Here is a 13,305-nt window from a genome sequence, read left to right as displayed (position 1 = left end):
AATTACTGAAAGCTTGTACGGCTATGAAATATCACTATAATGCACCAATTTGAATTACATGGAAACTTTTTTGTCCTTAAAAAGTTGAGTACAAGAGTGAAGCGAGAGTAGAAACTTAGAGCATCTATATACTTAAAAGCACATGCTGCTCTTGCCAATTTCTAGTAGTTGAATTGCATCTTGGCATCCAAAACTTTTGATCAAAGTAGACATGCTTCTTGTCATCACCTAATTTTGACCCTGCCAAGATATTGGCACTTGGGATCTTTCAAGCTAAAAGTAACAAAACCTATTTGTTGTGATCGATGGAGGACAAAACCCTTGCATTGGATTCCAGGCAAACCCTAAAAGCTAAGAACTTTGCCTGAATTTGACCAAAGGCCAAACATGTCCATTTTCATTAAATGACAAAAAAAAGACAAAAATACCATTTCAATTCCTATATTTTGGAGTCACAGTCAATTTAGTTCATCCATTTTAGTACCAATCAATTCAGTTCATGTTATTTTCAACTTAAAGTCAATTTAGTTTCTATCGTCAACTTACTAATAGAAAGTACTTATGTGACTAATGACATGCATTGCTAACATGTCTAATGCTGATGTGTTTAAATTTTAGAATCCACATTAACACTTAGATGGCAAAAAAAGTCACATCAACATTTAAAATGAAAAAAAAAGGTGTAATTCAATAAATAAATTTTAAAAAAAAAAAAAAAATTGAGAAACTAAGGCAGGTCCTTAACGGTAGCATAACTTTTAAGCTTCAAAGCTAATACATATAGCATGCCTTAAGACAAACATATTTGGGCACTGCATTCACTAGCTTATTTGGTACACTGTAGATGCACCAAACATGGGAAGGAATTAGCCTGAATAATTTTTTTGGGGGGGCCAAATTCCAAAATCCAGAGTCCAAAATCCAAAAAATTAAAAATTAATTATTTTTTCTTAAAGGATACATCTATTTGCTTCATCTTTTTTCCCTCAAAATTGTGAAAGTCATGTGTAGTAAGGGAATGTCGAGGCAGACCTTGCATATTTAATGAATATAATATAAAAGTCAAAAATATTGTATCTCAATTGACATTACCTAGTTTCAAAGTAGATGTTGATGATTTAAATCTCATTTCAATTGTAACTATTAAATTATTAATTTATATAATATAGAAGTAATAACTATTGAATTATTAATTTATATAATATGAAGTGAAGAGTCCAAATTGACCTCCACTGGAGAGAGAGAGAAAGGGCGAAAATGGGTAAATACCCATAGAAAACAAACTAATTAGTTAGTAGGGTCCGTTTACAAACTATATATATTTTTAGCAACTCGAGCCTCAAAGACTCGATGTTGGGCTCCTAAATCGACCCTCTGAGGCTCGATTTTCATGCGTTATTTCTCTCTGATGTGGCACTTTGTCCAGGTGGCGTCTACATGGAAATCGAGTCTTAGAGACTCGATTTCCAACCCAAAAATAAAATATTAATAACTCAAAATGCAACCCCAAATGCAGAATCAGCGGAAAAAACGCAGAAAAAAAAAAAAAAAAAAAAAAAAAAAGAGAAGAAGAAGAAGAAGGAATGGAGATCAGCTCAAGCCGACCCATGCCACGCGCGACAAATCTAGGCCGGCGAACCCGGCCCAGGCCGCGCACGACCAGGTTGCCGCGCGACCCGACTGTTTCTGGATTTTTTTCTTTCTTTCTTCTCTGATGAACCCATTCTTCTCTGTTTTTTTTTTTCTTTCTTCTCTGCTGAACAAGTTGTAGTGGTTTTTGTTTTGTTTTTATATGTAAATCGAGTCTCAGAGACTCGATTTCTATTCAGACGCCACCTGGAAAATTTGCCAGATCAGATGCGAACGACCCATGAAAATCGAGCCTTAAAAACTCGATTTAGAGCCCAAAATCGAGCCTTTAAGGCTCGAGTTGCTAAAATCCCAATTTCTTTACAAACCGGGCCAACTAACTGAATAGTTAGATTTTTATGGGTAATTACCCATTTTCGCCGAGAGAGAGAGAGAGAGGACATAAAAACAAAAACAAAAAAACAAAACAAAAATATGGGATCACGTACGTGAGTGACATTGGTGTGTAACTTAAGTTGACTTGACGCACGCACTCTCTCTCTCTCTCTTCCTTCCTACGGCATAAAAACTAGAAGCGGGAGAGAGAGAGAGAGAGAGAGAGAGAGAGAATGAGTGGAGGAGGAGCAGAGAAGGTAGTGTGTGTAACTGGAGCATCTGGTTACATAGCTTCATGGCTCGTCAAGTTCTTGCTCCAACGTGGTTACACTGTCAAAGCCACAGTTCGTGACCCAAGTTAGTATATACTCTCACTCTCACTCACACTCACTCCAAACTCTCCCATTTCATTTGACAGCCTTTGATTTATTTTTTTATTTTTTATTTTTTTTTTATTTTGCAAACATTTTACAACTGGGTTTTCAACTTTTCATCCATCACCATTTTTTCATAATCATCGTGAACCCAGTTTAGTTTTTACTCAGACTAATTTAATGTTATAACCTTTTTGTTTAACTAGTTAATCTTTTTCTTTATTGAGCCAAGTTCTAACACTAATTGAATTTGCAAGCTTCCTAAATTAAACCAAATTTTTTTCCCCTTTCTCTTTAAAGGGTTGTGATAAATGATGATCATGTTTGAATTATATATCAAGAAGATAAATTATGCTTGAATTTTAAGAATTGGGTTTAAAATCTAGTGTTTACTAAAATCAATTTAATGATCAGTTTGATCGTTTGCGTTTAGGAGATCGTCAACCAAATTCGAGGACTTCCCCCTCCCACTTTGCTTTGCTAGCTGATAGTAACCACTAAAATGAGACTGTATAATTTTCATGGTTAAATTACTAATTTGATCCTCAAACTATAAGTTAAAGTTTAATTTTGGTCCCTCAACTATTAATTGTGTCAATTTAGTCCCTCAATTATTTGTTGTGCCAATTAGTATAGTCAATCTCATCTTTGAATCTACTCCTCTACATTTAAATTTTAATGAACCTAACTAATGTAGAAAATGGAACACAAATTAAAAGCTAGGATGCATGGACACTGACACCGGTACAGGTACAATACAGTGTTACGAGCAATTTTTGAAAAATTATAACATGACACGGCATATAAGACACCGTTATGACACATATACAACACCTAAACGAAGTGTCCTAGGTTAAATGATTATTATAAAATGTGTAAAATTTTGAAATCTAATCATTTTCAATTATTAATTATGTTAAAATTTAAATGGAAAGGTGACCCAAGAATGAATTTGGCATGATTTTGGAAATTGAATGACTAAATTAATGCAATTGAACTTTATCCAATAGTTAGAGGATCAAATTAGTAATTTAATCAAATTTTAATTTTGAAATTATTACTTGAATACTTATAATTTTGATATTTGTGAAGGAAAAAATAGAGTATATAGGTGATGTTAAGATGTATAAACTCAGATGTATACATTTTTAAAAGATACAATATAAACAACTTATGGGTTCTGCTTTAAATGTGACCATAGATGATCCAAGGAAGATGGAACACTTACTTGCACTTGATGGAGCTAAGGAAAGACTTCATTTGTTCAAAGCTGATTTACTGGAAGAAGGATCTTTTGATTCTCTGGTTGATGGATGTAAGGGCGTTTTTCATACAGCCTCTCCCGTTATTAACTATTCTGCTGATCCACAGGTATCTGTTACACTTAAATTGAATGATGAATGTCATATAATATGGAAACATATATATATATATATATATACATTTTCAAAGAATGACTAAATCTTTTTTAATACTTTGATTTACCAAAAGTAAGTGAAACTTTCTTGCCCTCTGATCACATAAAGTAGTCCATGAAATTACCCCTTTTTTCATTTCGCATGTTTTGAAATGCCCATTGGATGCTTCTTTTATCTCTTATATAATTTCTTTTGATTTGCTCCAATGTTTGTGCGCAAGTCTTCGTTAGTAGATCTTTAAACTGTTTAAAAATCTAAGGGGGGAAAAACGTAACAGTCTATGTAGATACTGTGCAAATGACATCTCAAATCACTTGTGCATATGTTGACTTACCCAATTCATAACGAGATTTTTTTTATAATTCTTTCCAGACAGAATTAATTGAACCTGCATTGAAAGGAACACTTAATGTCCTTAGATCATGTGCCAAAGTTCCATCTATTAAAAGAGTGGTTATAACATCCTCAATGGCAGCGGTTGCATTCAATGGAAAACCTCTTGCTCCTGATGTATTAATTGATGAGACTTGGTTTTCAGATGCTGCTTTCTGTGAGAAATCAAAGGTGCATATATGTTCTAATTTCTTATTACATGCTCTCTTTTCCAGGTTCTTTAGTGAATGCTACATTTGGCAATTTCTCTGGCTTCATAATGGTTTATCAGTCACATCATATCAGCTGCAATTAAGCTTTTTCTTTATTTTTGCTTTCCTTTTTCCCCTGGATAGTTTTTCTCCTATCTTATACTATGGATGTAGCCTTCTTGAGTGAGTTTATTCATGTTCAGCCTTCATATCCCATATTTATATAAAGTATTGTGAAATAGAAGACACCATAGCACTTAGTATATATGATGCTCCCAAGTGTAGTGATAGCTCTTTAGAACAATTCTTATTCCATCAAAGTGTAATTGAAGCTTTATTTGTCTTTTTGATTACTATATTTGAAGATGTCCACTAATATGTTTCTCTCTAAGCTGGGTCTAAGTGTTTGCTAGGAAAGCATCTTCAATAGAATATTGAATTTTAAGGAGGTTTACTCTCTTTTCTTTCCGGAGCAGTTGATAGAGGGAAAAATATAAGTTTAGATATATATATATATATTACTAACCAACAAATTTCTTTTGGTTTTTGGTGGGAGGATGCAATCATCACTAAGCTTCATATCTGTGGTAGCAAATATGATGCCTTTTTTTAAAAATAAAAAAGAAAAAAAATTATTTGTTTTGGTTATATGACATATATTCTCTATCAACACAACTGGATTGGAAATCATTTGTTTACTTTGAGATCATTTGTTTTCATCAGCTTTGGTATTCACTTTCAAAGACCTTAGCTGAGGCGGCTGCTTGGAAATTTGCAAAAGAGAATGCAATTGACATGGTCACAATAAATCCAGGGTTTGTGATTGGTCCTCTCTTACAGCCAACTCTTAATACAAGTGTGGAGCCAATTCTGAAACTTGTAAATGGTACTCTTCAGCTCTAGTCTATAGAGGTTTATTTTATTTTATTTTATTTTTTTATTTTTTTTTATCTTTCTATTGAATAGTAATGCATGCTTGTGAAATAAAATGATGTTGGACCAAATGACGTTTCTCCTTCCCCCCCCCCCCCCCCCCACATAAGGGGCGAAGATAATGGGTTCAAACTTTTGTGATTCATGTATTATTTTTTTCTTATAATTTAGAGATTAATATGCCTAACAGCACAAACCTCCAAAAGAAAAATGACTGACCCCATGCATCTGTTTGGCTAAGTTCATTGTTCTTATGTCTAAAATATTGTGTGGGACAAAAATCTAAAGTTATTCAGTGGCAATAGTTAACATAATCTATTCGATAGGGGGATTTAGAACAGTGTTATGCGCAAAGTATTTTTGCCTGAATTAGGTATATTAATCAAATCATAATTCTTTCTCCAGGGATTCCAACACTCAGTAACTACTTACCTCAAATGAAAATTAGCTTTAATATTTCACAACTTCTACAATTTGAAGTGTGATGTAGGTTATGTTCTTTGTTGCTTAATTTTTATACAGTGAACAGATACTATTTTCTGAGCAGTCTGATGTGGCACCCCTTGTCATTTCATCATCCCTTTGTTCGTTTATTTTGTTCAAATGATTTACAGTTGTCAACTTATCATTGGATCAAATTTGTCAAAGCTCTGGGCTTCCAAACTCCCTGCACTAATTAAGGCTTTAATGCTCTATTGTATCTTATTTGGGAATGATATCAGATGAAATTTTAAGGTAATGGCTGCAAACCTAACTTAATTTTATCACCACCTCAGTACATAACCAAAACATATTGGTTCACAAATTTAGCTTGCTACTATTTCACATCAATTAAATAAGCACAAATTCCAAACTTTGTCCAAAACTGGTAGTTTTGTGCTTTATTATTCCAGTGAAAATTTCCGTTTGAAAATTCTTTGATATGTTCATCTGAATGACTTTTAGTGACCCTTTTTTAAACACGCTACTTAGAATTATCAATTTTTCATGTCTTTTTTGCTGTCATCTTGAGATTCTTGCAATTGGCCAACTATTATTGTGGCATGTTACTTTGCTTTGGACTGTTTACAACAGATAAAAGGTGTGTTTATGTTTAAAGCATTTCAAAGGAATAGATGGAATCTTAGTTATAGGGTAAGTTCCTTGTTTAAGGACTCTCTTTTAAATTAAAAGTAGTCAAGTTGTGAGTGCATCTCTACAATCATTCAAATGTCTTAATTTCTGCCAGAATGTGGTTCTGCCTAATTCCCTCTTCTTTGATACAATTTTTTGTGATGCAAGGAGTTGATGGTTTATCTTATGCAGGGGCCAAAACTTTTTCAAATGCAACTTACAGATGGGCTGATGTTAGAGATGTTGCTAATGCTCATATACTAGCCTTTGAGAGCCCATCAGCTAGTGGAAGATATTGTTTAGTTGGAAGAGTTATGCACTGTTATGAGGTTGTGAAAAATTTGCACGAGCTCTTCCCTGATCTGAATCTTCCTGAAAAGTAAGCTGCATATACGTCTATTTTACTACTATTTGTCTCGTCTTTTTCTCATAGATGCATTGAACAATTTCTAATTATCTTTGGCCTGATTGAGTTTTGGCTTTACATTCATTATTTTCTAGTGCAAATTACATATGTTTTTCTTTTCCTTGGACAATATCTTCCCATCCTGATTTGGAAATTCCTTCTTTTTTTTTTTTTTTTTTTTTTTTTTTTTATCATAATATTTTCATATGAATTTTATTTTTATTTTTATGGCATGGTACCTCATCAAGGCAGGGCCCTTTGGACCCATCCCTGGGGAGTAAACCACAGATACAAAACCCCATAGAGATCTTGTTTCATGTGTGCTTTTCATAATATTTAAAAATTTATAACTAAGATCTTCCTATATGCTTGGTTAAAAAAAAGGGGGGAGGCCTACAGAAGAGAGAAGAAATTCTCAGTTTGGCCAAGTCTATCATCTATAATCCTTTTTCAGTGTCTTTTATTTTGTTATTTTAAACAATATTATGGTCTTTTATTTTGTTTCTATTTTGGATGATGTCATCCATATACAGTTTCACCTTACATGCTCAAAGGCATAGGCGAGCTATAAGCCATTACATTGTATAGCATTTAGGAACTCTACTGTATTCTAGACAATGTGAATTAGCCATAGAATAACCAGTCCGAAAGGGAAAAAGAACCAGCATAATCATCAAGTAATTTCTTTTCTCACCAAGAGCATAAGGTCATCAACTTCCAAAATCAAAGTTGTTGTAACAGTAAAAGAGTTTAGGGTTTGATAAGTTGACCCTAACACATAAAATATTATTTAGATATAAAGGAGTACAGTGACATTACTATTTTGCCCCTAGTTTAAACCCATAACAAAAGTTGAGCTCCTAACCTTGTTACAGTCTACCTCAACATTAACAGCTCTACTTTATGCAACTATCATGTTCATTATTCTTTTTTTTTTTGATGAAATAAAAGACTTTATTGAAGAAGGAAGAAAACTACACAAAAGGGTCAGCCTCCTTTACAATCACATCTACAACACTAGGAGGGAAATGACCAAGACCAAAACTTCCAAAATAAAAAAAGCTACAAGACCATTTGGCTTTGATAAACCCAGCTAAAGGATACTGAACCAAGCTCGACAAATATAGAGTTAACAGCCGAAACAAAGCTAAGCAATCTCCATGGAACTTGATCACCAGGAGCTCTTATTGAATCTATACATATCTTGGAGTCGCTTTCAATTACGAAGTGAGAAGCATTCAACTTGGTAGCAATATTAAGCGCCAATATAATTGCATCAGCCTCAGCTTGAAGAGTGACATTGGTATTTTCCTTCTTTGAGTGGGCAAAAACCAATTTTCCTCTCCAATCTCTAACAACCACAGCAATAGAAGAGTAACTCAGCCCAACAGCAGCATCACAATTAAGTTTGAAGGAATTATACCTTGGTTTTAACCACCTACTTAGACTTCTCCAAGAATCCATAGGCAGGCTTGATTTTATCAACCGCCAATGTTCTTGAACTAGCTTATGAAAGCTTCTAGATTTCTGCACCTCAGATGGCAGCAATCCCTCATGGACAACTTTGTTTCTCCACATCCATATACAGTCAATACACAAAGCTCCAAACAAAAGAAACTTCACTTTATTTTCCTTATCAAATTGCATAACATTTGGTGGGTCAAGTAGCATTTCAATCAATTGAGATGTAGAGGATAATTGCAGGTTGTCCAATCTGATACTCAATTGACTTCTGTACCAGAGTGCCCTTGCAATATGACATTGAGTGAATAAATGCAAGGTGGATGTAGAATCAAAGCCACAAAAAGGACAACTTAGATCAGGGATATGAACATATCTGCTAGTTTGATCTTTGGTTGGAAGCAAGTCTGATGCGATCCTCCACAGGTGCAGTTTGAGTCTACGGTGTAGCTTTGTCTTCCAAATCTTTCTTTTAAATGAGTCGGCACTATTTTGTCCATCACTCTCCATTATTAGATTGTATGCTGTTTTCACTGAAAATTGACCACTTACCGAATTGGTACGTGCCCATCTGTCTGTTTGGCCACTGTTCCAAATTGGAATTTTCAAGATTGCTGATATTGATCAAATAATTGCTGTAGTTTTGTCACATTCCAACCTGTTTTCATTTGGTTCATTAATTGAGAGACCACCAAGCAAGAATCACCTTGTTGGGAGGCTGGACTGGGAGAGAATCCTGGTTTGTTGGGTAGCCAAGGATCTTCCCACACCAGAATGGACTCACCTGAATCCACCAATTTGCATGCACCTTTTTGTAACAGAGTCCTGGCATCCTCTATGCTCTTTCAAATCCATGAGGTTTTGGTTGTTTGAGGTGCTGTAAGCCAACTTGATCTGACTTTGTACTTTGCAACCACCAACTTGACAAAAAGGCAATTCTTTCCGGACAAAACCCTTGGCTATAAGAGCTAAATTGATGTCCTCAAATCTGTTGAATCCCATCCCACCTTGCTTTAATGGCTTGCATAATTCATCTCATGCCAGTGGAGAATAGAAGATTTGATTATCCTTCTTAGGACTCCACCAAAAACGCCTAACAGCAGCATCCGACTTACCATTTAGTCTGAGGAAGCATGAATCTTGACATTGTGTAGTTTGGTATTGCTTGAGCTACTAACTTGATGAGTATTGCCCTTCCTGACCAAGAGAGACTTTTGCTTTTCCAACTGGCAGTTCTAGCTTGAACCTTGTTTTTTACATACTCAAAATCTCTGCTTCTATTATTTGATAGAAATAGGGGTACTCCCAAGTATTTAGTACCCTGTGACAGCTTCTTGATGCCTGTTTGGTCTTTAATTTGCCTTTGAAATCAGGAATGAACTCCTTTTGAACTAAACACCCCTATCTTCTCAAGGCTAATGCTTTGGCCCGACCACTCACAATATAACAACGAACAGTTCATAAGATCCCGCACTTCAGACATCTTGGCATTACAGAACAGCATCACATTGTCAGCATAAAATAGCTTGGTAATTGGAGGAGCAACATTGGACACCTTCACTCCTTTTATCGAGCCCCTATTGTCCTCTCTATTAATCAATCTAGCTAAAACTTCACTGCCTATAATGAATAGATAAGGGGATAGAGGATCACCTTGTCCTAGCCCCCTTGAGGGAGAAATTCTAGTCTCCTTTCCACCATTGAGCAGCAAGGTGTAATTAACAGTGGACATACATTGATGGATTAACTTAGTGAACTTCTGGCCGAACCCAAAAGCCCTTAGAACAGCTGATATGAAGTTCCACTCCATCTTGTCATACGCTTTGTGAAAATCTGATCTGATCCTGATGCAACCCCTTTTCCTCTTCATATCGTTAAAACTATGCACAACTTCTTGAGCAATAACTACATTTTCAGAGATGCTTCTATTTGGGATAAATGCAACTTGGGCTGGATCAATCATCTTTTCAAGAAGGGGCCTCATTCGATTCGCTAGGGTTTTGGAGATCACCTTATAACAGAAATTGCAAAGACTAAGGCCTGAATTGGTTGAAATTATGAGCTCCTTGGACCCTGGGTATTAGAGTAATAAAGGTATGATTCATCTCTCTAAGCAACCAACCCTCTCTGAAAAAGCTTTGAATTGCAGCCACAAGCTGCTCCCCAACTATTAGTCAATAATGTTTATAAAACAATCCTGGCATATCATCTAGGCCCAGAGCTTTAAGTGGGTTCATATTGAATACAACTTCTAATTTCTTCTTCTGAGGGAACTCTAGTTAATTCTATTTTTTCTTCGTATGAAACACATGGCTCAATAAGACCATCAAGATTAGTTGCCACTCGTGTTAGAAGATTGGAATACTTCTTTGAATTTAGTAGTGAAGTATGCCCCTGTTTCATTTCTGTCAATCTGTCTGGATCCTTCATCTTCTCTAATTTCAGTAATGCGGTTCCTTCAGTAATACAGTTCCTTTGTCTCCGAATAATGGTTGATAAATGAAAAAATCTTGAATTCCAATCTCTTACCTTTAACCACAACTCCCGGGATTTCTTTTTTAACTTTACTTCCTCCCATTCTAACCATTTTTCTAACTCTAAACACAAGGCTGCTTCAACCTCTAGATTCTCTTGAGTTGGGGCTCTATTTTGAATTTCTTCAATTTTCTTTTCTTCTCCAACTCTTTGATTCTGGTTCTTGCATATCCAAACTGTGTTTTGTTCCACTCTTTTAGCTTGTCTCTTGCTTGTTGAATCTTTCTTGCCAGTTTGAAACCATGAGACCCTTCTACTTGCAGTTGCCAAGCTTGCTGAAGTAGCTGAACTACCTGTGAACTTGTTGCATCTCCAGTCCACATAGCCTCAAAACGGAAAGGCCTTGCTCTTGAATTGTCCTCCAAATGGGTGTCTAGCAAAATAGGATTATGATCTGAGGATGACGCTATCAGAGGCTTAATCTCGGCTTTAGGAAACAAGCCTTGCCATTCCTGATTACAAACACCTTCTGTCCAACCTCTCCTTAACATTAGCAAAACCAGCACGTTTATTGGACCATGTAAATTTAGAGCCACAAAAGCCAAGATCAATGGCTCCTGTTCCAAGAACAAAATTTTTAAAATTTCTGGTAGAACCTTTTCCAACCTGTCTTCCAACTCTCTTTTCTGCACTATTAATCAAACAATTGAAGTCCCCAATTGCTAACCAAGGTCCAGCAAATGAATTAACCATGCCCTCCATAAGACCCCAAAATTTAGCCCTGCCATTTACACTAGAAGGGCCATACACTGCAAAAAGAAGCCATGGAAGGGGGGGGGGGGGGGGGGGATGAATAAACCAAAGGCGCAATGACATTTCTGTCTGCAAATATGACCTCCAGCTCCACACCCTTTCTCCATATTAAGGCTAAACCACCAGATTCACCTGTAGACTCAACATTATAGCAGTCAACAAAACCCAAACTTGATCTCATTTTTTCTATTTTTGGAGACTTGCTTTGGATTCTGGAATGAAAACTACATCAGGCCATTCTTCTCTAACAAGAGCCTTTAAGGCACTAGCTGTTGGGGCTCTACCAGCACAACGACAATTCCTAGATAGGATTCTCATGGTGTGGAGGGATAAAACAATTACAAGAACAACCACCAGCCAAAACTCAGTAACTTCAAACTGAAGAAACTCTTTAACTAGAGCCCTCCAAAGTCTACACATACAGCCCACCAACAAGAACAACCACCATCCATAATTCTATAATCCAATCTCCAATCAACTCCAATAAACATTCACTCTTGACAACCACAAACCAAATGCCCTAAGAAATCTACATCATAACCCAACACCAAAATTCTACAGCAAAATACAATCACCTGCCAACATCAACAAAACTACCAACCAAAACTCAGAAAGTAAGATAAAGCTGGAAAAGAGCTTACGGATTGAATCCACAGGTCGAGGATGACCTGCTGACTGGGCAGAGCAAACCCTAACTGGGCAGAGCGAAGCCCACAGATAGGGAAGGAATAAGCCCCACAAAAGGGGAAGAAAGACCCACGGACGGGCAGAGGTGAACCCACCTCGGAGTGGAGCTCACGGAGGAGGCCAGGAAAACTCAAGCACATGATAGCCAGAGGCACTAAACAAGCGCCAAGAGTACAAGCAAGGTTATTGAAGCCAAGTGGTTGAGACAATGAGTTCTAGAATCCTCTCTAACTTGTCATCATGTTCATGTTCAATTATTCTGAATAGCTTGGTCACTGTGTAAGCACATGATTAAATAACAAACCTACAAATTATATTTACTGAATAGCCTGTCTACCTCAAAACTGACTGTTTGAACTTTTCATATTTTGAACTCAGGCATCAAAAGATATGCAGTCTGAATTGTGGACCATTTAATTTAATAATGTGTTTTGTAAGATATTTAGCTATCACTATGATAGAATTCCAACAAAATTGGCTTATGTTCTATTCATTGCAGATCTGTGGATGACAACCCTTTTGTGCCAACATACCAGGTGTCCAAGGAGAGAGCAGAAAATTTGGGTCTTAGCTTTACTCCTGTGGAGGTGAGTCTAAAGGATACTGTTGAAAGCTTGAAGGAGAAGAAGTTATTAAGTGTTTGATTCATCGTATTTGACAGCAATTCTGGCAAATGATTATAAATAAACTTTGCATATCCTTAAACTTTTTCATTTCAAACAAAAGTTCTAGTAGCACTGACTGTCCTTGAGGACTGAATTTTGTAAGATTGTATAATGAAGGTATAGAGAATGTGTGTGACTCTTTGCTCTTCAAGCATATCTTATAAAGTTTCAAGCAGGCTGTAAATAAAACATTGAAGTTGCTGCTGTTCGCTATCCTAGTAGAATATTTAGGAATTATTTTAAATAAACATTGTATATAGATTCAGTTAAATGGTACTGCACAAGCTTGTCCATGTTCAAAATACATAAAAGGGTGGACTTGCTTCCAGTGGCCAGAATTGTTTCTCAGATTAAGACTTACTAATAAGTTTATAGCAATGAATTTTCACCATATTGCACCAATTTGATTGC

At 36.0% G+C, this 13,305-nt stretch overlaps 2 protein-coding genes across 3 annotated transcripts; one reads left to right on the top strand and one right to left on the bottom strand.

Annotated features, from left to right (window-relative positions):
• The first annotated feature begins 2,072 nt into the window (after positions 1–2,072).
• On the top strand, positions 2,073–13,142 carry LOC115970899 (tetraketide alpha-pyrone reductase 1-like). 2 transcript variants are annotated; one of them, XM_031090519.1, is made up of 6 exons: positions 2,073–2,322; positions 3,541–3,710; positions 4,130–4,321; positions 5,065–5,227; positions 6,580–6,766; positions 12,729–13,142. In XM_031090519.1, exons 1-6 carry the CDS (start codon positions 2,199–2,201, stop codon positions 12,871–12,873), a joined length of 981 nt encoding a protein of 326 aa, XP_030946379.1. In that variant the 5' UTR covers positions 2,073–2,198; the 3' UTR covers positions 12,874–13,142. The 2 variants fall into 2 exon arrangements, with proteins under 2 accessions (XP_030946379.1, XP_030946380.1); XM_031090520.1 differs by having other exon boundaries at positions 6,580–6,777; positions 12,729–12,813.
• Positions 7,037–11,557, bottom strand: LOC115970902. The gene has a single exon (XM_031090522.1). It carries the CDS (start codon positions 8,762–8,764, stop codon positions 7,856–7,858), a length of 909 nt encoding a protein of 302 aa, XP_030946382.1. The 5' UTR covers positions 8,765–11,557; the 3' UTR covers positions 7,037–7,855.
• Positions 13,143–13,305: the final 163 nt, after the last annotated feature.

The sequence above is a fragment of the Quercus lobata genome, chromosome 12 (genome assembly GCF_001633185.2).
Source record: "Quercus lobata isolate SW786 chromosome 12, ValleyOak3.0 Primary Assembly, whole genome shotgun sequence".
In the NCBI taxonomy this organism is placed as follows: Eukaryota; Viridiplantae; Streptophyta; class Magnoliopsida; order Fagales; family Fagaceae; genus Quercus; species Quercus lobata.
The sequence above is the reverse complement of the archived record's forward strand: the minus strand, read 5'-3'. Positions and strand labels throughout refer to the sequence as shown.